General features: G+C 37.5%; 1 protein-coding gene across 4 annotated transcripts in view; it reads right to left on the bottom strand.

Annotated features, from left to right (window-relative positions):
* Window positions 1-15,834, bottom strand: part of NRDE2 (NRDE-2, necessary for RNA interference, domain containing) — a 38,115-nt gene extending 22,281 nt beyond the window's left edge. The window contains exons 1-5 of one of the 4 annotated variants that reach the window (XM_026079740.1): window positions 12,823-12,902; window positions 6,319-6,476; window positions 5,144-5,252; window positions 2,862-3,080; window positions 986-1,135 (exon numbers count right to left, since the gene is read on the bottom strand). In XM_026079740.1, the coding sequence (XP_025935525.1) occupies window positions 986-1,135; window positions 2,862-3,080; window positions 5,144-5,252; window positions 6,319-6,433 (593 nt within the window). In that variant the 5' untranslated portion in view covers window positions 6,434-6,476; window positions 12,823-12,902. Of the gene's footprint in view, window positions 1-985; window positions 1,136-2,861; window positions 3,081-3,165; window positions 3,474-5,143; window positions 5,253-6,318; window positions 6,477-6,610; window positions 7,171-12,822 lie in introns of those variants that run through there. The other 3 variants (XM_026079738.1, XM_026079737.1, XM_026079741.1) reach the window with 3 other exon arrangements.
* Between the last annotated feature and the right edge of the window lie 10,621 nt (window positions 15,835-26,455).

Genomic DNA, 26,455 nt, shown 5'->3' with positions numbered 1-26,455 from the left:
GCTCTTGAGCCTGGAGGAAGTGATGCTTGAATATTAACCAGCTCTCTTGAACACCCCTTCCTTCTAGGGCCCTAACCCATGGGATTCCTCCAAGTAGGTTCCTGAAGAGGCCAAAGTTTGCTCTCCTGAAGTCCAGGGTTGAGATCCTACTTAGTGCCCCTAAAATAAGCCCCATAAATCTCCCCTCCACAAATAATTACTTTTTATACATAATAAACAAAATATTTTTTCCTTGAGAATATCAAGAAAAAGGTGGGCACAAATAATACATAAGCCAAGGGTAGGTTCCCCTAGATGGGCTTCTCTGTTATTGCATGGACATGTGATCTGAAGGGTCATAATACCAGTATCACACCAAGGACGTTAAATATGCAATTTCATCTATTATCATTTGAAATAGAGCAACTTGTGCAAGGAAGATACCTTCTGAGTAAACAGTCTGGGTGTTCTAACACAGAATCCATTTGTTAAGAAAGTATTTGCACCTTTCATGCAAGGATCAGTAACCACGCAAGTAATTAAATCTCACAAATCCAGTGTGAAATAATTATCATCTTCATTTTCCCTTTTAGACACAAACAGAGCAATAAAGAGGTCAAAAAATATAATCACCCAGATATTACCTAGAACAGAACCTGGGATTTCTGACCTCAAACCCATGCTTTCATATCTGTCCCACACTGCCACCTCCAAATGGCAGTTCTGTAAGTTCACATACCCGCAGGCTACTACACAGGAAATACTTTTAGAAAAATGAAGGTGATGCACTTTATTTTTATTATTTCATGGCACCTTTTGACTTTTAAAATATTTCCACCCAATTTAAGGTTACATTTTGACATAAACTATTCAGATATTTGTTATCATCTCTCTCTTATTCTCTCATCTTCAACATAAAAATTTGAATTTTAAACTTTTCACAACCAGACTGAAGTTAATGAATCTTGAGATAGCTTGAGTTCCAGTACAAACCAACATATTGTACCTTGCTATGTCCCCTCGATACAGAGATTTGTAGGCCCAGTTTGCAGGATCTGATTTCTTGTCTATTCTGAACGTTTCTGCTGTGAAAGCCTGGACATCATCAAGCCAAACAAAGCGATTGCTGGTAAGATTTGATGTTTTATCATCTAGACTGAAGAAAAGGAGAAATATTTTCTAAATATTTGTGGCACATATTCAGCATTTACAAAACCAAAAAACGTTGCACTTCTGTAGTTCATAGTAATTTACTCAAAGTCATGGTACATGAACCGTTATTGCAAAGTTAGTCACACACTGGCAAACAACTGGAAATACACTAAAGGGACTAACAAAACAATTAATATAAAATTTAAAAAAAGCAAACACTCATTGCATTTCCAGGACTTCCAGRATTATTAAAGGTAAAAACCAGGTTTAACCAATTAATTGGTTGGTAAACTATAATCTAAAATTGTGAGTCTAATTGTTTTATCAAATGCATGGGTATAAAGTGCAAAGTGGTTTAGAGATTGTAGTTAAAGAAATGAATTAAGCGGAACTTGCCATCTGCCTAAGAACTATAAGATACTCTGAATTCCTCATCTGAATTCATGTTCCAAATATGCAACCGAGTTTTATAGTCTTGAAAAGCTTTCTAAAATTTCATATGACATACTGCACTTAAAGAGATTTTGTGGCTCAGGTTCCAAAGGGCACAACAGCTTCCCTCTTCCACAGGGAAACAATGTTATCAGCCCTGGGCATAAATACCTTCCCATGAGCCTGTAGTCCCAACTCCTGGTGAATCTACCTTGGGAAAAGTACAAAATCAGGGTGAAGTCTAGGCCAGCCTGAAGTACACCCAGCTGTAACAACAATTTCTCAGTGCCACCAAATCCTCACTCCTTCCCCAGGAGCAGCAGCAGTGCTGTGAATCCAAGCCAGGGCTGCTGATATTAAACAAATAACAGGAACTAGGCAATCAGAGAAAGGCAAAATGGCTGCTCAAATAAGCAGACATGATGAGAAACAGGGAAAGGTGACTTATATGGAAAGTAGATGAGAATTTCCACTAACTCTCACCTAGACTGAGACACTTCGAATGAGATGATCAAAACCCAAGAGAATGAGAAAAATGCAGGGCTACATATGTCAAACCAGAATACTCAGTGCATTCATACAACCTCTTTCTCTGCTCAAAGATCACACTAGTCACTAGAAATCTGTTTCCTTATTCCATATAAAAATGACACCTCCACTAATTACATGGTATTTTAGAGCTCCTGGAATTAACAAACAAGATCAAATAAAACAATTTCAGACACTCAAATACCCAGTTAGATGCAGCACGAACAAGATGTATGAGGCACACGGCATATATCAAAAAATGGCTAAAGGCTGGATGTAATAGAAAATAATGTTAAATTCATATAACTTTTTCTTAATATGGAAAAAAAGGAAACATTAACTCTGTGAAGAGGAAGTTATTATTACAAGGTAAACATGGCTGCCTTTTAAGTCTTTTGCATTAATTAAGAATAATGTTAAATACAATCCCTCTCCAAACTCTCTCAGTTAATCAAAGGCCCATGAAAGAAAACCAGAAGCTTACAAAAAATTCAAAATAAGCCTCTATATGTCTTTAAAAATGTTTCATTATTGCCATTCCCTGTTTTGTCCTGAAGAACAATACTTCACAGCGTATTTTAGTCACAGTTTTTCAGAAATGATTAAACAAGTGTCTCTAGTTCCACTTTTATTGCTTTGAACACAGGTTTACTAACATAAAGTTTAGAAAAAATGACCCACCAGTGGCAAGAATTTCATTCACTAAGTTGAAGAGACAGATAGAAGAACACACTGAATTTACATGTGGCACTATACTAATAAGTACCTACTTTGTTGCTGCTTCTTTTTCGAGATTTCTGCCGCTTCCTGTGGCTTTGTCCTTGATGCACTCAGTGTCCAGGTCTGATTCACTGCTACTGGAGTCCCCTCTGGTTTTCCTTTTTGTCTTCTTATGGTGGTGATGCTTTTTCTTTTTCTTTTTCTTACTTGTCTTGTTTAGATTCTCATCTGTATCCCTTTCCCCTGACAGATCTGATCTTGAAGTATTCCTGCTTGGAAACAATTCCTTAAATATTTAAGTAGTAAAACTGTAAAAAAAAAAAATCACCTTAAGAAAGTTTGCAGTCATTTTACCTTTTATCTTGATTCTCCCTATATTTTTGGAGATGAGAGTTAACAGCAACACATATTATACATGTGAAATAAATCCACATTAAATGAAAGTCATCTTTATTTTTTCGGATTCTGGAATTACTGACTACCAGTCTTAAAGTTTTAATTGTCAAAGACATTTTGATGTGTGAACTACATAAATATCCATCTGTTATCATCACCGGATTAGAGGATGACTTGATTTTCAACCTGAGCTGATAAGATTTCCTAACAACTTTGCTAAGCCAACTCTGGTCAAGTTAGAAAGATGAGAAATCTTTCAGGGTAACCTGCAAAAGAAAAAATGCAAGTGTCTGCACTCTTTTTCCTTGTTTCTTTATGATTTACATAAGAAATATTGAAAATGTATTTTTAAAATCACTTTCAGACTAACAATTCAAATCTTATCTCTCAAGGAACCATTTTGGGTGACTACAGCATTAATGCTATCATAATAATATAATGTAATAACAAACATTACATGCAACAGACAACTAACTCATCAAAAAGTCAAAGAAAAAGGACAGTTACTTTTGGCAAAAAGTATGCATTTCATTGTACGCACTACTTACACTCCCATACTTAATGATCAGCTGGAATGATGGATGTCTTTGCTTAAGAGCCAATATATCTAACCCCTTAACCAAGATACAAACTCATTTTAAACAGTGTCTGAAATTTTCAGGAATTTTTCAATAAAGAAAAGGAGTGACAAGACTCAATATTTGTAATACATCAGCAAAAGAAAATGCACTGTTTCAGAAGCAGGGCACATTCAAAGAGAGCCTTGCACAAACCAGTGTCTTTATTTAAATGTACTAGGAAAAAAGATGCCACAGGAGAAGCGATCAGCATGTCTTACAAACAAACAAACAAACTCCACTCCACTCCACTCCACACACTATGGTGGAGTTACTACTTTTTATTGAACTGAGAGTGTATGCTAGTAATAGACAAAAAGATAAATCAAACAAACATATTTCTTTGTATACTTTTGACGAATTCCTTTTCAAAGATAAAGGTATGGCGTTTTTATTATAGCATTCTATTTGAAGGGCAATTCATGAATTTCTTAGCTTCATGATATTAAAAAACTGAAAATATTTGAAAAAAATAAATGACCGATTAAAAAAAGATTTCATTCACACAATATATTTATACATAAACATAAGAGGCATATGGGAAGTTGTATTCAGCTGTGATTTTTATTATAAATATATTTTCTATCACTACCAGCAATAGTCAAAATAAATAGATGAATTTGTATCAAATAAAGCCTGACTAAGGTTCCAAACTTTGCAGCTGAAACTTGACKCCATTAATTATTAAGTCTTGGTTATAGTCTAGATATGTAGAGTATAACACCTACTCTAGTGAAGGTTGCATAATACAACCAATTCTTCAGCAAAGTTGCCTGCTTAAAGCTCATTTTTGTAAAAGAATATAATCAGCCACTTCAGTGATCAGTATGTTCTGTGCAGCTGCACAACTTTATATATGCAATATTTCATTAATTCACATATTCAGCTAGTTTTAGAAAAGTAAAAAATTTCCTATATTTGATTGCAAAAGGGCTGATTGAACTGGTTTTCAGAGAGAAATCACAAAGATGATACTTAATCTTTACATTATTTCAAGGGTCACTTAGGACATTCAAAAGCTAATGGAGAGTCATGATCACTCAGTTCCCTCTCCCTGCCAAACTAACAATGATTTAAATGCAGCTGTGCAAAAAAGAAAATGGGAGTGTAATTATATAAGTATAATCTCTCATTATTTTAAGTTAAAGGACATGGAAGCATTATTCATACTGTTATACATGACTCAGTTCAGGCCTTTTAAATAGTGAACAGTGAAATGAAAAGCAGCACTGAAAGCTCCTGAATTTGGTCATACATAACAAAAGATAAGCAGGTCATAAGAACAAGGCTATTTAGAAAGATATTGAAATATATTCTACCTTTTTAGTGGTGATTTTTCAGGGGTGAGTTTTGCAGCTTCTGTAGTGCGCTGATGCAGTAATAGTGCATCTTCTGTTGAGAAGCTTGGGTTACTAAGCCAGTCCAACTCTGCAGGTAAAGAAAAATGTGAGATAAATACAAATTAGCTTGCTGTGCTGTCTGAAAGTTGGGGATTCATCTAGTCAGCAGACAGCTAAATTCACAGCAAATGTCACTAAGTCATTTGTAATAGATGAGCATTTTGGAAAGCAGTCCCTGAAATTTCCAATTTAGCAAATCACTGGGTTTCAACAAAGTAAAACATTGGGGAACTGGAGTCTTCCCATGACATCAATCTAAGCTTTAAGTTAGAAAAACAAAACAAACAACCTCCTAAACCCTCATATTTAAAAGTTCATACTAGAAAGAGATAGTATGATTCATGTACTGCTATAGTTTATATGGTAAACATTAATACTGGGGAGATTTTGTTTTTTAAAGATCCCAAACTGGACAGTAAAACTGAAAAAATTACAGAAGGACTTAATTAACTGAGAAACGTAGTTAATGAATGCAATATACCTTATGTAAATCTACAAAATTACAAAATACACTTTACTTCCTGTATGGAAAATATTTTTAACACAAATTTATTGAGAATTCTTATCAATAATGGGTATCCCTATCAGTTTTTTTTAATATAAGGTCACAACATATCACTAGATTCTCAGTTCTCTAACCACTGAAGTATCATTAACCTTTCATATAGCATGAAGAAGAAAAAAAAAAAGCTAACTGACATTAATTTTGATATATTAGGCAGCATTTAACATTTTACATCTATACCTGAAGCCTTTAGGTCATCATCTAGATGTTGATGGGGTATGGAAGGGGGATTTTTTGCTAATTTGATTTTGATAATTTTACTGATATTAAAACAAAAATTTTGACAGAGATTTCATTTCTAGAATACTTTCAAGTATGTACAGGTTTATAACAAATTTTCTGCAGTCACAAGAACCGTTATTTGGCATAGGCATAGAATTTAACTGCAGCCCCTCCAGTGCCATACCACTGGAGACAATGACAGAAATAAACTTTGTCTCCCTGCCTGTTCTTCATGCTCTTTACAATCATCCTTGCCTCAGTGATCTTCCTGTCACACTCTTGTCTTCGTGCTTTTGACTACACTGACCTCTAATCCTTAAACAGCATGGACTCATTGTCTGCCAAGCCAAATCTCTCTCCTCCTTCAAAAGTATTTCTTTCAGAAACACCTCTTCATACCAAAATTCTTTCTTCTGTCTCATGTCCCTGAATTGTTGTCCACAAACGGACTTAAAATGGAGCAGGCTGCAAAACAGTTTGTTACCGTACGTTAAAGTCATCAAGAAGTAAGAATCACCCAGCAAAGCTCCAGCTCTCGTCTCCCAAGGGACTGTCCTAGCTGCTGGAGAATACAGGGCCCTTGGTGAGGGTGACCTTACCTGTCTCCTGTGAACTTGGATCTGCGTGCAGCAAAGAACCCACAATTCAAGGAATGAGAACTGGCAAGGACCAAAAGACACTTCCCAGCAGTGCCGCAACCAGTACGCCACAGAACACGTCAYGCATCACTTTTCAACTCATCACAACATATAACGTAGACTAGTAAATAAAAATTCAGCTGCGTAGTTTCTGTATCCTTCTGCCCAGCAACCAGAATGGCCATACCTAGGGCAAACGCTATACTTCTTCATGGCAAATCACCACAAGAATCATTTTGTTCTCCAGGAAAATACTTTAAAGATATTAATGCAAAATTAGAATAAAACTGAGAACTTAAAACCAGGATCCTTACTTAAAGCATCATAAAAATCCATTCTTTAATTCAATTTAATGTAAAATAATCCATCCTATCACAGAACTCCTCATTTTAAGTAAGTGTCTTTGATTTTTAATCTATAAATCTACCACAGGGCATTCTTCCAAAGCATTCGGTGAGCTTAAAGGTGAAAGATTTATGCTGGATAATTTCCAGGCAATATCTGACTCACCTGTCAAAAGAATTATTCACTCTGCTGGGGAATGAAGTGTTGTGCAATAACAAGCTAATTTCTTATTTAGTTCCTGTAAGGGATATATTAAGAACCAACCTACAATCAGAACTACTTCTAAGAAGAACTGTATTTAGTATTTTCCAGGAAATATCAAAATGTTTTTTGCGGATAATTCTGAAGCAATTCCATATTCAAAACACACAAGAATTCAAAAAATTCATACACCTGATAACTGCATAATCATATCAAGTTAATAATTCAATAAATGTCACTCTGAAGAGTTCTGCCTTATACCTGAGAATAATGTGATTTTGATTAAAAAAAAATAGTATCTTCCATAAATTTAATTATTTCTGCTCATTTTCATAATGAAGAAGTGGTGTAAAGGAACACAGGAGCAAACTGTATCCCTGAAATATTTTTTCATTGGTTGTACTCTAGTCTTCCTTAAATACAGATGAATTCAGAGCAAGTACATTGGTCCAGATTACTCCAGATTTACACAAATGCAACTGAACTCAATATTTGGTCATCTGTGCATATGGCCTTTTGTTTATTTACAGAAATAAAGGAGAACTTGAATTCCCTTAAAAAAAAAAAAAGTTTTCCTTTTGATTTGTGTAATATCACTCCGATATACTTAACAAAACAGAAACACTTATTGCTTGGCAGGGTCACTAAAGTAAAGGTATATAACCTAACAGTACAAAATTAGAACTTATTAGCCAGACAGACCTCCTTAAAATCATTACAGCTATTCCAAAGATGTATTACACATATTTAATTTGTATTTGGCCAGATCTCTAATAACAACCTTCAAACACAGAAGTATTCTTTGTACCCTTAGAGCTTCTCTTTATTCTTAATAAATTGTTTCCCTATGCAATGTGTAATTTTCATTTATCAGTAACATTTGTTATTGTAAGGTAGTTCTATAGTGATTTGAACGAAGAATTATGGCTCAAAATGACCCTATATATATATTAATACTAATACTCATGACACTTCCTAATAAAACACTAGCTTTTTTTTTTTTTTTTTAACTAAGCTAAGGCAAAATTAAGTTAAATAATTGTCTTTAAGTTATACAGAGTTGTCGGTGACAAAATTCAGAATTGAACAGTTGCAAATTTCAAACCACTAGAAAAAACCTTCCAAGATATGTCTAACGTTTAAGACCTTGATTTAAAGGTAAAACACTGTAGGTGTCAAAATAGGCTCTTCATTGATTTCAAGAGAATATTAGGTCCTCCAAAGATTAATGCATATAAATGTATTTTTCTATATTACTTGACAGTTTAAACACTTAAGAGATAGAGCAGAACAAATTAGGGAAAAATTTTTGCACACCAAAGAGCATGTTAAATTTTTTAACCTTGAGCCTTAACCTTGAGGCACTACAATTCCAAAGAACTTCCAAATGGAGATACAGATCCTTAGCAGGACTAAAAGTTTCAGTCTTTAAAAAATGGAAAATAAAAAGCATCATATAAATTTCTCTTTAAAATGTCATTATTCATCACATTGACAATAATAAACAGGGAGGAAATAAACAAAAACAATAAAGCTTCAGCTGTTTTAGAAGCCACAACAAAACATGGGGCTGATCAACCATATAAACCTCCCTGAAGCACAAAACACGCTTGCAGACTACAAGTCAGCCTAAATAAAAGAGGCTACACTTGAACCGGCAGAAGAGTGGAAAGAAGTTATTTTTCTATTTCTCTGTTTAAAAGACTGTTTTAAGACAAGAACCACATTCTTAAATAAAAAAGGATGAATTGGAAAAATATTCACCTCCCTCTCCTCCCCTCAAAAAAAGAGTTAGCAATGGAACAAATGTATCCTGCAGCTCACAGAATGATGAAGCCTGAATTTCTGAGTTGTGTCCTATGTCCTTTATATTCCCCACCATTGCAACAACTTTAGGTATTATCCAGGTTGTCTAAACTATTCTACGGTACTTGCCCAAGTCCTTTAATTATTGGTGGGACAAGAGGCAGCCTGTGCTGTGTCAAGTTCTGGTCTCCAAAGACGTTTATTAGCTGGCTAATGTGCATGTGCAAGCCCATCTATACTGGCAACACTTCAATTCATGTTACAGCTTCTCTCTCACCAGTGGCAGTTATTTAGATTTGTTTTTCCTAAGCAAATGGAGATTTTCACAGACCTCCTTTACTTTTGCCACTTCTCTCTCCCACCCACAATAAATTTGACTGAAAGAGCTAAAACTCCTGAGGGAGAGATGCTGGGAAGTTGACTGGCAGACAGATACACAGCAAGCATGCATGAGATTCACTTCCATAGGAAATTTGCCTTAAAAATACGAAAATAACATGTATTATCACCATAAACTGCTATTAACAAACTTTTAAAATATGGTTTTGGCTTAAGTTTACCTGAAAGTATCTGTTATTCCCACACACGGGTGAAGTCACTCGCTAAACTGTGATATGCTTACAACAGTAAGCACAAGCAGGATAAGGTTTATTTTTGATATTTTCAATTACTGTTTTAGGGCCTCAACAAAGGAAAACTGACCTTGAGAAATGGAGTCAAACATTAATCCCCTGGCTGTGCCTGTAGCTTGGTTCTACCTGAGCAGATGAGATCAAATTGCATTTTTAAAATACTAAAGAATCACACTGCAAGAGCCAACCGCTGTAGCACAGTCAATATGCATCTGTGCATACACCAGGGAAATGTTTAGAATCCTCCAACTAAAGTATTTTCTGAACAATTTAATCAAACTGACTTAATACTCTGGGAAGAACTGAACAAATTTTTCCATTACACAACATGCAAGCCAAAATCTCCTTGTAAATAATCTCCAATGAATCAGTTAGCTGGATACAAATATTTCAAACATTAAAATGCATTCCCAATTTTAAAATTTTACACTTTCTTTTTAATTATTTTTTCTTGTCAAATGTCTAAAAAGTTTAATATTTGCAGAGACAGGATTTACGTTCTTAAAGATCTTTTGTGATAAAATGCATGCATTGTTTACTTCCACTCTACTATCCGCATTCATGAGCGCAACAGCAGAAGCAGTCCAATGGCATTCTTTGTATACCTTCCCAAGCCAGAAAAGATTTACAGCGCACATCCACAGAGGCAATTTTTAAGAGTTAGGCAATACTTTCTCCTGCCSTTCAGAATCCTGAAAATCTGCTTTCAGTAAAAATCACTGCATCATCCTAACTATAGTATAGTTCAGATTGTAAATAATGCTGTGCATAATGCTTACTACTGTCAGTGAGGCTAGTTATTACCATTGCTCTGTTCAGCAGCGCTACTAATAAATTTGCAATTTTTCTCTTACCAAAAACTAATTAAGCTTGACAATACAATTATAAGGAAACATGTGAGATTATTTTGCACTCTAGAGATGACTGCAACTCAGCAATCTAGCAGGATAGCAAGAGTGTGCAGCCGTACTTCTGTTTCAGATACTGCTTAATTTATAAATGGTTTAGGAAAGTTTGTAAGAGAAACAGACATAGAAGAATGAAACATGGCCAGAATATTAATATTATTACCTCAACTTTTATAACACTACAAAGCAGTCCTGAATAACTGCAAAAGGCACCTCAATTTTGCATATCATGTTAAAAACAACATGATCTCTGTCTCTTGTGGACTTTGGCTTCATATCAGCTCTGAGAATCATCTATCAGAGAGATACCAGAGTTGCCAGTCAAGTTCTCAAGTTCTCACAAGCTGAACATGTGAAATTTGATATATGCCACCATAAATGCAGTTCTAAGTTAATACGTAATTTTTATAACTTGTACTGAAACGTGGTAGTTAAAAACAAAGCACAATACTGGCTAAAACATAAAATGAATAAGTGATGTTCCCTAAAGTTTTGTCAATAATACTCTTACGAAGAACTTCCAGTGGACCCAAAAAATAACTCAAGAAACAGAGCTAATAACTGGAACCTAGATCTGAAAGTCAGTCTTAACCTCATTTTCTGTGTAACTTAATCTTCCAGACAGGTGGTCTGTGGTGACATAGAATATGTGTAACAAATCTAAAGGCTTAATTCCCAGAGTTTTAAAATATAAACAAAAGTCTCCACTGCTAGATAAGTCTTACTGTACCTCTGCTTGGCACAGCAGCTCCTCTCTCCCTAAAAGCTGTAATGTGGGGTCTTATTATGTCCACTATTCCCTGTACCAAGTGTCATTACCAGAAAGGTTCCCCAACATGGCTAAAATGTCTCTTTACTGGCAGGGTGAGTATCATCAGCTGCAATACCATCTGGGGGAAAAACAGAACTGCTTAGGATATGGGAAGAAGCAACCACCACCCTGTACTCCTACGACTTCAAAAACTCACAGTATTGATAGTGGACCAAATATACAATAAATTTAGCCTATGCAAATAGTTCTATTGTAATTTTCATTTAGGTGGTAGAGGACTGCAAACCAAAAGCACGGTTTAAGCCATCTCCCAAAAGAAATAAATGCTGTGACTAAGTGGACACCTTAGAGTTTGGTAATACAGTGCACACAGGGTTCTTCATTCATTTAATAAAGTACAACCTGCTAGATAGCAATCATGATAGCCAAAACAACAAACTGAATCATAATCTTGCTCATAAGCTTCTAAAAATATCCTTTACAACTGAAATTTGGCTTAGTAATTATTAAGCAAGTAAGGTAATTAAGAAAACACAGTATTTTTTAAGTTATGCAAGGCCAGTGGGAAAAAACTCTTATGTTTTCTGCATAAATAAAGCAAATCTCCATCACACATACAAAAATTAACTCAGATGGCTGTTACTTTCAAAGTCAACATGCACCCAGCACCATTTTGATGTAGATGTCCCTACTTCCAAAATTTACATCACAAAAGATAACTTTATTCCAATTTATAACTTTATTCATATCGAAAGTGGCATGTATTGCAGAGCAATAAATACATTCCAAGTTTTCTTTCAGTTACCCACCTTACCAGAGAACACAAAAGGACTGCTCCTATGCATGAATACCTAACATGTGCAAAGTACATACATATGCACACATATATATGAGTGTATACTGTATGAGAGAGGAGCAGCTAACGGACTGAAATGAAGGATACAGCATCCTAAATAGCAAAACTTATACAAAGGACTCAGAAGCAGGACCGCATGGGTCTGGTCAGGCACAAAAGCGACCCGGACATGCACCGAGCTCCCAAGCCTTCAGAGGCGACTCAAATAAACCACCGTTGCTGGGCGGCCGGGCGCGGGGCCCTAACAGCTGCAGCCCAACGGCAGCGCCCGCTTTCCCGCGCGCGCACGACCCTAACGGCTGCCGCCCAACGGCAGCGCCCGGCCCCCCACAAGAAYCGACCACGGGCTTGGCGGCGCCGCCGCATCATCCCCAGGGCGAGGCCGAGGCGGGCCCAGCCCGCAGCGCGCAGGCGCACGGCTGAGCCCGGCGGGCCGGGCAGGGCTGGGCCGTGCCGTCCTGCCTCGCCCGAAGGCGGGCAGGCAGGGTGGCTGGGGCAGCCCGTCAGAGTGCACAACAAGAAGGCGAAAGGCTCGCGGAAGGTGTGGCACGGTGAAGGAGGCTCCGCGACAAGGCGAGTGGCTACGAAACGGCTTCCCGAGTGTCGGCCCGCGGAGCATTGCTGGGGGAAAGAGGACTCTCCCAGGACTTTACCTCTCCTGGAGCCCTCGCTGCTGCTGGCTGGGGTCTCTCCGGGCTCGGCGGCACCGGCAAAAGCCGGGAAGAGGGCCATGTCCCAGTTTGCCGCCACTACCGCTTGCTGTTCCTGCCCTCCCGAGCGGCCGTGCAAGATGGCGCCGCGGCGCCGAGCACACTGGGAGATGTAGTCCCTCCGCCCCAGCTCCCAAAATGGCGGCGGGGCAGGGCGGCTGCTGAGGGGGGACCCCATGCTGGGGGTGTTGAGGGCGTCGTGCCTTATCCGGGTCTCCACGCACCTTGCTCCTTCCACCGCGATCCCTGAGGGGTTTGCAGTACTGGAGGAGGAAACCCCTTTTCAGCCCTCGGGGAAGAGGAGGGAGAACGACATTTCCACAGCCAGAGTTGGCCTGCCTGCCTTGTCCCCTGCCCTGTTTTCCCTCATTCGGGTCCCTGGGGGCAGATACCGCGGCAAACTTCCCGCGGGACCAGTTTGCTCAGCTTTTGAAAAAGGAGAATATTCCATTCAGTCATACTTCATTTATCTCAGTTTCCTCTATTTCCACAGAAGTTTGAAGGTCAATTAGCCAGACAACCTGTCTCAAATACTAGTAGTGAGGGCTGAGGGAACAAATAGCAGGACAACTCCTTTTGGTATACACTCTCACCTCTTGCAATCAGTGGTTTAAAATTTCCTGACCAGAGGTGACATCCGTCATGTTTTCATCGTGTTTAATAGCATCACTGAGCCTGCCCTCCATAAAGGAACTGGAAAAATAATAATCATTTTTATACTTTTGGCCTTCTTTCACAATATGTTCCACATTTTAATTACACATTGTATGAATCTGTATGTCCTTTTGTCTCAAGCCCAGTGCCTAATTATTGCATTGTGCGTTAAAGTTAGTAATAGTCCCTATTCATTTTTTCCACAGTTTTATACATGTCCCACTTCAGTTTTCTCTTTTCTGGGCTGAAAAATCTGCATTTTTCTTTGTGTATCAAAGCCACTCTGTTGTCCTTGTTGAATTTATCTAGATTTTCTAACTCCTACATTAATACTATTGCGTGACCAGAATTTCATGCAGTAATCAAACTACAGGTGTACAACAGATTTATGTATTATATGGAATTATAATGACCCTAGTTTGTTCTCTGTTACTTTTGTAATACCTTCTGATGATTCTGTTTGCATTTCTCCTCAGCTACAGCGCCTCTTAAGAGCCCATTCCTGAGTGACAAAAGATAATAAGTAGCTATTGTTTACAGATAGTAGGATTATTTTCTCGTATGCACACTTTGCACTTATCAAGCTGATTTTTCTGGCATTTTATAATTTACTTGCAAAATACTATGAGACCCTTCAGCAACTTTTCTGAGTCAGCTTTCCACTTGATTATGCTGAATACTTTTGTACCATTCGCAGACTGTCAAATCTCTGTTCACTGCCACAAACTATTTGTACAGGTTGAACAGCCACATCCTGTAAAATTCTCCTGGTAATCTCCTTCCTTTAGAAAACTATTTCTCAATCTTTGTTTCCTAACTTTAATCTATTATTAATCTATAAGAGATTATTCATTTTTATCAATAGGAGAGTAGAAGAGAGGATTCAGAAGAAAAGAGGAGTCATCAATACCAATGGACTGGAAGTCATAAAAAGGGTGTGGTTAAAGGAACAGGGCCTAATAACCAAATTGGAAAGAATTTGCTTTAAAATTTAGGCTTACGTTCTGATAGCATTGTTTTTGTTCATGTCTGTTAACATCTATCAACCTTTGAAGTAAAACATTAGAATGTGAAAAATGAAATACACAATATATAGAAATATATATCTGCTTAAAACTGATACAGAAGATAGGAGAAAAAATCTAAAATAATCACATTAACAATTTATGACTAAATTCTAAAGAGACAATTTCCCCAAAAGTATTTAAAACTTATCTTGCTGCATGCAATTTTTAGCCTTTTTCCTGAGAAAACTTATATTATTATCTACCTGAGTGAATGTTTGTCTTTCTCGCTGCCTGTCACAATTTCTTCCAGTAGTTTTAAAATTCATTACCAATTTCAGCCACACTTAACAGGAGGTTAGAGATTGTTACATTCCTACAAATTCCATGAAAACAGTTGGCAATGTAGAGCAGGGTTTTCAATGAGGGGAAGACTCCAAAGTAAACACAGTTTTTACTGAACGATAGAAAACCAAAACACGGGAGCCTAAACCACTGGGAAAGTTCAGTCAGAACAAGCTTCATTTAATATTGCTCATGGAACTATTTGTTATAATCCTATTTGAATAGGTACTGAAATGTGTAAATGTTTATTCTGTAAACCTCAGCACTAGGAAAACTACCACCAATCTATAGAAAATCCTGTTCTCTTAAGAACCAGACTCAAAGCCCATTACAGATACTGATACTCTAGATGCCAGACAAACTAAGTGGATTTCATGATAAAACTGTTCAGTTTATTTGCTGAAATGTCATTACTCACATTGTCTCAGCTATTCATAATGATGGTATCTGACAGTTTCTCAACAAAGAGAATACAGAAAGAGAAAATGTGCTTTTTGTGAGTAAATTATATGACTGAAGAGTTTTTAAGAATCCTAAATAAAGACTTATGTCCTGCGTCCCTGGACATTAGCCATAATTATAAATAAAAGAGAGGGATAAATTAACTAAGGGTTTTATTGTTGTTGCCATGCATATATTATTATGACATCAAAATATTAAATATATATTGAGCACTATTACAGACTACATGAAGACAATATTTCCCATTATCAGAAGTGGAAGTTAAATTTGTGTGAAAATTGATTTTATATTTTTTATTGTTTATTATTTATTTATCATTAGTGAAAATCAGCTTTGTAAAATCTTCTTTGTTGATGTTCTTCTGACTTATTGAGTGAACAGTGCCCATCCTGATGAAATAGTTGTCTTCAAAATATTTAGCTCCACATATAGCAAGCTTTATTTTGCAGCTTTTGTCTTAAAACCCTGTAAAATGCATTTCAATAATGTTATATGAATATTTTATTAAGCCTTTACAGGCAAAAAGTACTATTATAAATATATTAACGAAAATATTGTTTGTCTCAACTCAGTTCAGCCAAACCTTTCTTTTTTTGAATCTAGTAAAGATCCTGACCAGAACACCTTTTGATGTCCCCCACCTAAAATAAAAAAGTTAGCTGAAACACTCAGCTTTGTTACTTCAGATCTATCCTAATAATTGCAAATCCTCAAGCCTTTTACAGTATCTACAGAAATACACAGCAGCTGTGTACATGACTTCCTCTTATTAACAAGGCAAGCTTTATAACATCTTATTCAAAAAAAACCCTGCAGTTTGCTGTTAGTATTGTATCTACCTATTTAGGGTACTAAATTCTGGTATAGTTAATATCAAACCTTTTTAAGAATTTCTTTTCTTTGAAAAGCCTTATTGTTGGCTAATGTACATAGCTGCTAAGAGATGTAGTTGTCTAAGTCACTCTGATACTTGTGAAAATTTTACTGAAATTTTAAATGCTGGTAATAATTTTCGGTTGATTTGGAGCCTGAATTCTTTTGTGTTTTTTTACAAAAATCATAACATTCTCTTTGGGGGCAAAAAATCTCTCACCAAACCATGATTTTATTACAATAATTGTAATAGTTATTTGTGAGTCTGACTTCTAGCAAATGGGTGCCACATGGAGCAGTTTGGGCTCCCTCACCAGGGCCTGAAGGGCCACAGTAGGCCATTTAGTTCTTGGCTTCAGATATTTACATTTTCATCTTTCATGCTGTCCACACCCTCACCCTACAGCCCATGACACCATGTCTTTCACTTCTTTCTTTTTTTTTTTTTTGCTTTCTCCATATTTTCTACTTCTGTAGTACATCCTGTAGCAAAGTTCGTTCTTCCACTCTGATGATCTAGAAGCACGTGTTAGGATTAGGTCTATCTCACTAGAAGATATAAAGAGACCATCCTCTTTACAAAGGAGGACCTGTTTTCATATGCAAAGGCTTACAGCATAAGCCTTACAGTGGAAGTGCTGTAAACATTGTAATTTACAGCATATATCATGGTTATCTTGAACAAAAGCACTAGAAATAAAGGCAACCATTTTGAATAAGGGCTACATTGAACAGATTTAAAGAAAAAACTATCCCTAAAATATTGTAAAATTTTATAAGACTGTAAGAGCATAAGTTGCATTAAGGAGGACAGGAAGTGAATGTTGACTACAGAGCTAGAGGGGTGAATGGATGTATTTATGTGCACTCTCTTTGGCTTTCCTGAACCACTTCTTGTATGGGGTAGGTTAGCAGGCTTCCACTTTGTGTTCCACCAGCCTTCTCAAGTCGCATTTATGTACCGTTCTACTAGCATAGTGTGATGCGCTTTTATTGTAAGAACGCTTACACAGCTTACTCTAATAGGAAAATAAGTGTTTTTAATATGACTCTTCTGTGATGTTCCAACAGTGAGAGAAATAGGGGAAACGTAAAAGGAGGATGTTATAATTGTATCTCTCTGCAGTGAGACCTATGGGACACAAAGAGGTTTCTAATAACACAAGTTCCTTTTCTGATAGTGTGCCAAGTTTCTGGCCTTCCTCTATGTTTTCCCAGTCTCTTATCAGGTTTCTTTCACTGAGAAATCCTTTTGTCTGTGCCAACGCTACTCAGATGTATTGAGATCCACTGAGTAATTTTACTAAGGGCAAATTTTTTATTGAGACCCATTCAGCAAGCAGAAATGTGACAGCTCCAGTTTCAGCTCCACCAGGTGCTACACACTGTCATCAGGCTGGTAACCCCAGCACCATCCCGCGGCAGACCTCGCCACCAGAACAGTCAGGAAGAGAAGACCTCCTACAGGAACACACAGGACATCATGTGTTTGGGTCTTTAAAGATGCCTTGGTGGTCCTTATAGCTATTCACCCTACTTCGTTTCCCTTCAAAGATCTTGTTCCGCTTCCCACCCCTGCCTTTGCTCCCTGGTGAGGAAGAGGACTAGAACTAACTGAGCTCAGAAATGAGCCAGCAATCACAGCTCCCATATAGCCAGTTTTTGTCCCTTCCTGTTTTCTTTCCCCAGGCAAACAGATTCATCCTGCAAGCACCAAGCGTAACACAGCTGGAATGTTTTGTAGAGTAAATGGTGAAGAGCTCTCCATCATCTCATGCTTTTGTTACTTTTTGACAGGTGCAGCTCAAGAAGATATCTTCCAAGAAAAAATTCCCCTTAAATGTTTTGATATTGTTCTTTCAGTCCCCAAAATTGACAGATCAAAACTGAACATAGTTTAATGCAAAAGTATAATAATTTTAAATCTGTCTTTCAAAAGTGCTTCTATTGTATTTTTAAAGGGAAGGGAGCTGACTCGTGTTTAGCAACAAAATCCAAATACTAACTTTCGTTTCAGATTTTAATTATATATTGTATTATATATATATTTAGTATCCTAGATGAGGATATTGTATAATACTGCTATTAAATTCGAGGTGTCATATTTTACCCTCACAGTAATCCCATTTTGCAGGTCAGTTTGTATGTCATTTTTAGAGTCTTTTATGCAGAGATTTTGAAAATCATATTATTGCTCATTGAAAATACAAATTCTGTTGCCTTTTTCTTCTTACAATGTATTAATACATGAATAAAATCTTAGCAGGCTAAATCATTAATAAAACAGGGACATAAAATTACATGAAAGTGGTGCATACATTTTCCTTCAAAAGGAAAAATTAAATAGAAAATAAACATATATAAGTTGATCTTCTTCATACATGCACTATTGCTAATATTTTTATAAAGACTGTTGGGCCAGTTTATGAATGATCTTTATAATGTTTTATTTTAACAAACCTGGTGACTCATTTACTGTTCCAAGTTCTGTCTGTAAAATTTTTAGTTATGATAAGCATTGTATCAAATGCTTTCTGGGTAGGTGAACTGTTACAGGTATTTTTGTGATGGACATATAAAATAAAGATCGTTGGTTCAGTTCAGATATACATTCTGATTCTACACTTAAAATCCCTAAGGGAGATTTTTGCACTGTATTATTCAAGCTGCAAGGCAGTGCTGGCCTTTAACTCTGAATTAAAATCATGGTCACATTGACCCTGTATTTGTATATGAAATATATGTATACCTTTCAATAAAATAAAACAGAAATAATCAAATTAATATGAGAAACCTCAGCTTCTAGGCCATGCTCTAGATAGGCCTGTTAGGTTTTTAGACACAAACCTCAGGCTTCTATTTTTAGTTCTGCTTCATGTGTGTGTATGAAAGTGTGAATATAAATTATATATGTATATAGATTACAAAAAACGAAGGTCTCAATATTGTTGCCGCTAAATTTACTGGGAATTTTGCTGCTCATTGGGAACAGAATTAAGCCCAGAAGAGGAAGGAGGTATTTTGCAGACGCAGGCAGAGCATTCTGTTTGCTAAAAGTCCCCACTAGCATTTTATACAAGCTTTCTCAGAGTGAAGACCACAGGACTACATCCAATTTTTAAAAATTCTGAATGATAACTCCCTATAGATCCAAAATGCAATTTTATCCAGTTGCTGTTCATAGAGAAACAGAGACAAGAAGTTTAATTTGGTTCCTGCAAGAAAAACATCCCATCTTTCTGGCCTTTCTGTCTTGTACCCAGGAGGCCCACTATCATTCCTTTTAAAATAATACAGGAATAGATCTTCCTGTAAGAAAAATGCATTTGACATACTTCTTTTATTCACAAGTCAAAACAAATAAGTGTTGCAGGCCATTCAGACAGAAAACATTTAACTCACTGCACCATTTTGAGGTGGCTTTGTGGCTTCATCTGCAGCCACAGGTGAAGCTTCCGGTTACTCTATTTTTTTTTTTCTGTGCTGGGATTGTAGAATCAGATGTTTTAATATGGGGGAGAGGTAATAATCTCCCTCATAAGCCTTTCAGAATGCAGCCTATGAAACACATTTAGCATGCTTAAATAATCAGCATTTTTAAATAAATGGGCATTGTCTACATGAAAGGATTTTCAATGTTCTATTATCCATCCATTCCTTTGGAAGCAATTGGGAATTCTTCTGGATTTCCCATGGGTTTCATGATTTCTTATGTGAAATCCATTCTATTTTCTCATTAGCCTGTGCTCAAGCAAAATTTATCTAGCCATTTATCCCTAGTATCTAACCTTTTGTTCACATAGGTCTGGAAGGGATGATCTGGGTCACTGGATTCAGTCTTTTTAGGCAACCATATCATATAAGCCTGCTCATAAATGCCATTTGGAAATCTGTTGGGCTTTTCTACCCACAACTCGTGTTTTAAGAGAGTTCCAGAACCTCAATTTTCTGATGATCAGAAGCATCCTGATTTCCTGTTTAATTTCATTCATGCTCTGTTTATATCCATTTGTATCTCTGCCAGCATTGTCCTATGGCTTAAAATAACTCTTCCTTCCCCAGAGTGTTTACCTGGATGTACTCTGTGCATGTTCAGTAATCACTTGCCACTCAGCCTTTCTTTCATTAAGCAATTTTAAAACCTCGTAAGATTGGTTGTCCACTGAACTTTTTGCACTTTGTTCATAATCAGAAGTAGAATTGTACACTGTATTCCAGACTCAGTGATACTTTACAGAATGGCATCATACTTCTCAATCTCTACTGAAAATCTTCTACAGTATTGCATTTATCTTTTAGTTGGCTGAATAATACTATACTCATAATGACCCTGTGATCAGTTATTACACTCTGGCATTTCCAATCTATCACTTCCCCTGGATGAAACCCCTATTTTATCAGAAAATCTTGTTATTAATCACTAAGGACATGGCCTTGTGTTTTCTATTAAATTTTCTTCTATTACTCCAGGCTGCTAGGTCACCAGTTCTCTAGGAAGGACATTCTTGATACAGCTTTTTGTGGACAAGGCCTCTCAGTTTTTGTCATTGGCAAGTTTAATCAGCACATTCTTTTTTTTTTTTTTTTTTGCCACTGCCATTACTAAGTAAGATTGGTCTAAATGCTGGTATAAGGAGCTCCACTTGAAACCTTTCTCCAGCTTCATAGTTCTCTTTTCAGCACAGACCCATTGTCATCTCTCTTTTAGCCAGTTCTTTACCCAACATTTCTTGTACTACTTCCCATTTCAACTAACAATTTCAGAAGTACTACATTGCCGAGAGCTTTACTGAGATAAAATCAGTTGGATCTACCAGGTTTTCATCTATAATAATTCTGTTACTATTAAAGTATACTCATGATCTACCTTTAGTAAACTTGGATTGAATTTTATCCCATCTTCCATTTATATCCATATTGTTCATTTTCTTCAAAATTGTTTTAAAGCTTTGTGTATTATTGTAGACTAGACAGAATAATTGCAAATATATCAAATGTTTATAAAGAAAAGAGTGAACAGGATGGCTCTTTTCTTGTTGTATAGCTCCACCACAATATAAGAGATGGATTAAAATCTCTACCACATAAAACTTCATGCACTACTTCTTTCATTAGTCAGTAATGCTCCCCCATTTGAGCAAGCTGAGCTCTTCTAGTTTAGCTTCCAAGTCATGGTTCTTTTCATTTCTGTATATATATATTCTTTTCTAACAGAAAACTCACCTTTGACTTTCCTTTCTACATTTTGTCCTTCCTAAATACTGAAAAAAGTACTCATTAGGCCGGGGATATATCTTATATTATGTCAGTGCTTTGGGGCCCCCTTTCTTTTTGTGGTAGTTTTACCTATATTGCTATTTCTTTTGTCTTACTCTTTTGCAAGATCTAGTTATGGTCTAGGTTTGGCAAATGTTTCTTGATACCTGCACCTCCAAGCCTCCAAGTCATAGCTTTCTTCATTCATTTCATTCATTCATTCATTCATTCATTTCCCTTCTCCACTCCTTATAGGCCCTTTTCTTGTTTCTACTCTCACTGTTGAGGTGATTACTCATCCAGCTTCTATACTTGGAATGTAAATTCCAGATATTTTTTGCATCTCTGAGTTAGATAAATTCCAAATCTCTGTCATGTTTAAGTCTCTGATTTATTCAGTCCATTCGACTACATCAATTACTATGACTATTCTACCAAAATTTGTTCTTCTGGAATGAAAAAACCCTCCAAAGTTCTAATTATTGAAGCAGCTTTGTTTATTCCTCCATTTCATTTGGACTTATCATCCAAGTGGAGATAAAAGGGTAACTGCTCTGTTTTTTCTATAAATGCAACCAGCTCTCTCCCCACCATTGCTACCTACCTAAAATGAGTCTAAAACAGCATCAGTTTGTGCTCAGTGAAAAAAATGCTTTGTCACTTGCACGAATATCTGGGCTCTACTGGTATTTGTTTTCCACTGTATATTTGTATATGTGTATTTTTGAATCTCTTTTCAACCTCAGAAATCTCCCTCATCCCCATGTTTCACCAACAACCAAGCTGAAATGCTTGTGGGAGATTTTCATTTGTACTATGTCTTATTGCACTGCAAAACTAATTCCACTAAACTAATTCCATTAGTTTAGCTATGAGCAAGATAGCAAACCCTCCTCCAGAATTTGCTAGAAAATTTCACTTTTGTAAGTAATATCACATAGGTATCCATTACTGGTAGTGAAAAGTTTTAATACCAGATAATTTGTATAATGCTTGAGTTGCATGCAGTATCATCTCCCTGACAGAATGCTGATTGATGTCACTAGACAGTCAATATGACAGGAATTGAAACTAGTTGATATACATGCAGTAAAAAAAAATTCTGCAGCACAATGAACAGGCATACTGCTATCCTGAACTATTATACAATCCTTTCAGCACACAGAGGATTATTATGCCTATAAGAATACCAGCTTAACATACCTAAATTATGGATGGCACCACTAAGTTATGATAATGTATTAACTAAGACTATTCAATTATATATTTATTAAAAAGAAACACTCTTTATCTGATTAGCAGTGAAAGCCCTTTTATACACACTGCAATTATTCTACGAAAGTGCAGCTACTTTGGGGATGGCAAACAACATGCTGCACAACCTTGAGAAGAGGAAAATGTATAGGCAAGTGCACTTGGTAAGCAGTATAACAGCATCATGAAATTTAATTTTCATGTAGATAAGACAGGACATCATTAATTTTATTTTTATGATCTTTCCTCAAAGGCACTACCATGCTTCTTCCATACACTTCCCTCTCACCTCACCTGTCCCTCAGTGTATTTCTACACCCATCAAATTGCATAAAAGCCAGTTCTTTTGGTTCAGAAGGCTGCAAAAATTGCTGTACATGCATAAAATGTATTAGGACAAGCAGCAAGGGTGATGGTAATTCAAACCTAGTTTTTGGCTCAATAAAATAGGCTAGGCCTGAATAATTTGAATGCCCATGTACCTTCTTCAGGGTGTGAATGGAAAGAGATATATATATATATAAAACTTATCCTATTTGATAATTTTTGAGCGCAGCTAACAGAGGCAGCGAACAGACGCAGCAGTTTGCGCAGAAGGGTGCAAGAAGGCACCTTCATTTCCAATCCCTCCGGTGTACACTTCCTCAGGTATGGCCATGACACGCCACAGAGCACATTCCCCAGTAGCCGCTGGAGTTGCTGCGTCGGCTGTGTCAGAGGCTGGGACCCAGACAGACCCTCTGACAGCAGATGCAGCTCTGCAGATCTCAGGCTGCAGGGAGTGCTTGGGGCCTCTCGAGGAGGCCTGGGCTGGCAGTCAGCTCTCCTGCAGGAGGTGTGCTGATGTTGATGAGTTGTGTCATCAGGTAAGGGAGTTATGGGAGGAAGTCAGTAGGCTGCGTAGCATCCAAGAGGATAAGCAAGAGATAGACAGGGTATTCTTGGAGACCATACAGCTCCAGGAGTCCCAACCCCCCACAGCAGTGGAGTTGCTAGAGGACACTGTGCCATGTGAAATGGTACATCATAACACTGTAGAAGAAGGATGGAAACTGGTCACTTCTCGTAGGAGAAGAAAGGCTCTTACTCCTCCTGAAGACCTGCAATTGAGGAACAGGTTTAGTGCCCTCCAGGATGAGGAGGAGCTGGTCATGGCTTCAAGGGAAGCAACTGGGCTGACAGACCCTGTGCCTTGCGGGAACACCCAGAAGAAGCGGTGAGTGATTGTTGTGGGGGACTCCCTGCTGCCAGGGACAGAGGCACCGATCTGCTGATAGTGGGAAGTTCCATCTCAATATGAGGAAAAACTTCTTTACTGTGAGAGTGACAGAGCACTGGCACAAGTTGCCCAGAGAGGTTGTGAAGTCTCCTTCTCTGGAGATATTCAAAACCCGCCTGGATGCAATCCAGTGCAACGTGCTCTAGGTGACCCTGCTTGAGCAGGGTGGTTGACTACATGATCTCCAGAGGTCCCTTCCAATGTCAACCACTCTCTGATTCTGTGATTTTATATTTATATTTATATATATATAAATAATTAATTTCTCTCAGCTCATCAATTTTGTTCAAAGCTGCTGGGCTTTCATGAACCCTGGGACTATTTTCACGACTTCCATTTCATTTCATTTCATTATCTGAAATACCCTCTTCCATCTGGCCATAAGAAGGTCCTTTTTGCTCGGAGGACTTGCCACCTTTTCATTTAGAAAAGGGTGCCTGTAGCAGTCTCTGCTAGGTTTGTCCAACTTAATTTTAGAAAACACTATACCTAGGCTTTGTGAGTTGGTATTCCAAATTTGTTAGCAAACAAATCAGTAACAATATATTGGAAAAAAAATCTAATGGTTACATTATAGAAGTACTTGAACAGCCTTAATCATTCACGAAGGCCCCATTGTGTTAGAGTTACACTACCCCGATAGAAATCCTAAAGAGTTTAAAGCCTAGACTAGAAACCGTTCTCTTTCAAAGTGCTAAGATTGGGGGGTTTTGACTGCTAGAAGTAATTACTTTTTATTGCTACTCAGTAAATAACTATTTAAGAAAGGTAAATTAATAGGATTAGCAGTTGGAGACAAGCCTGGAGATAAGCATGTTCAGATAATCAGCACAGTATGTTCAGTGAGGTGTCAGGGACATGGATGATTTGGGGGGAGGCAGGGAGAAACGGAAGAGGAGGAAAGGGAGAAAAGAAAGCAATGAGAAGGGCTGGAGTTAGAGAATGGGAGCTGCTGAACGCCATTTGTAAATTAACAGCCGTAGCCAAACAGGTTCCTGGTAATAGAATTTGTTCTTCTCAGGTCAGGAGAAATATAATCTTTTCAGGTGCTCTCTGTTGTTGAGGGACCTCTTCCCTGGGGATGCCAGCTGTGTTGTGATAGCCAGATTGGGTGGGAGATTTCTCCAGTGGCGGTCTCTGACATCATTCCTCCCTGTCTGGGAAGCAGCTCGACAGCAGGCAATTCCTCTGCTTGTCAAGGGAATTTTCTGATCCATAGCAAAGTTCCTGCTCTGTATTTCCTCCTTTCCTTTGGATTTCTTTCCCTTTTTAATGGTGTTTTCTGCACAGAAGGACACTCGCCCTCATAAGGAAAACCATGGCTAGAGCTATGCAGAAGCCACTCCTCGAGCTGACCTTTGGAGCCTGATGATCATCTTTTTCCTTTGCCTTCCCCCCACCCCCAAATCATTTTTTTTCACCCCACAAGGGGAGCGGAGCAAGAGGAGGAGGCAGCAAGGCCAACAGGGAGTTCTCCACAGTTTCTGGCCTTACAACACCATATCTGTGGGGCAGAGAGCCCCCCGTGGCCACTTTATTTGTAGCTTTTTCTTCACTGAAGCCTTTGACAAAGATGAGTGAGAAAGCCAAGGTTCTGTTGTGTTTATTCCAAACAGACCACAAAGTGTTTTGGGTCTTTGTGAAGCTGTATAGTTTTTCAGAGTACCACACTATGTGTGGTTTGTAATTTTGCAACCCTGCAGTATTATAAGTGGTGATTAAGTAATAAAACAAAAAGAATACAGTTTTCATGTGCTAAAATGAAATCATTCTATTTATTAATGCCATCCCTAACTATTTTATTTACAGGAAGGAAAAAAAAACCCTTCCCTCAAAAATTCCAGTTACCAACCACTATTTTTCATTTTTAACATTTCACCTGCTCAGAGTGGACATGTTTGGTGATCTTGGAAGCATTGCTTCTGCTTGAAATTACTTCTAATTTACAATGGTATAGCTATTAAAATTGGTGGAATTACAGGAGTATAGCTGCCCTGTGGCTGTTTCACAATAAAAAATGGCAATAGTAGTTTAAACCCTTCTAATACCACCTCTTCCCCTCAGCTGTGCCAACACAATTGTTTGTTGGGCTTTTTAAATATATGGCTTATAAAAAGTTGCCAGCACCGAGTCAGGGAACTGATTGGTTTTAGAAAAAGTGTTAGTCATTTTTTTTGGCAGTAACCAGATCTGCCTGAAAAGCTGTGCTAGCATAACTGGATGGGTGGCATGCCACAGTGAGAAGAGGGAACAAAAAGCAAGGAAAGCAGGAATACGTCAAGCTAATATTGCTGCTTGAACAGCAATAAAGTAACAGCCTATATAAGATCAAAAGTGAGAGCAGGCTTGTAACATCCAGTGAGCCAATCCTCAATTGCCTATGATTAGATTAGCTGTGTTGCAGATTATCCATGCCACAAATGCAAAAATGTCTTGCATCCAGCAGTTA

This window comes from Apteryx rowi, unplaced genomic scaffold (genome assembly GCF_003343035.1).
Source record: "Apteryx rowi isolate R43461 unplaced genomic scaffold, aptRow1 scaffold_5, whole genome shotgun sequence".
NCBI lineage: Eukaryota > Metazoa > Chordata > Aves > Apterygiformes > Apterygidae > Apteryx > Apteryx rowi.
Note: the sequence above shows the minus strand (reverse complement) of the source record. Positions and strands in the feature narration are given on the sequence as shown.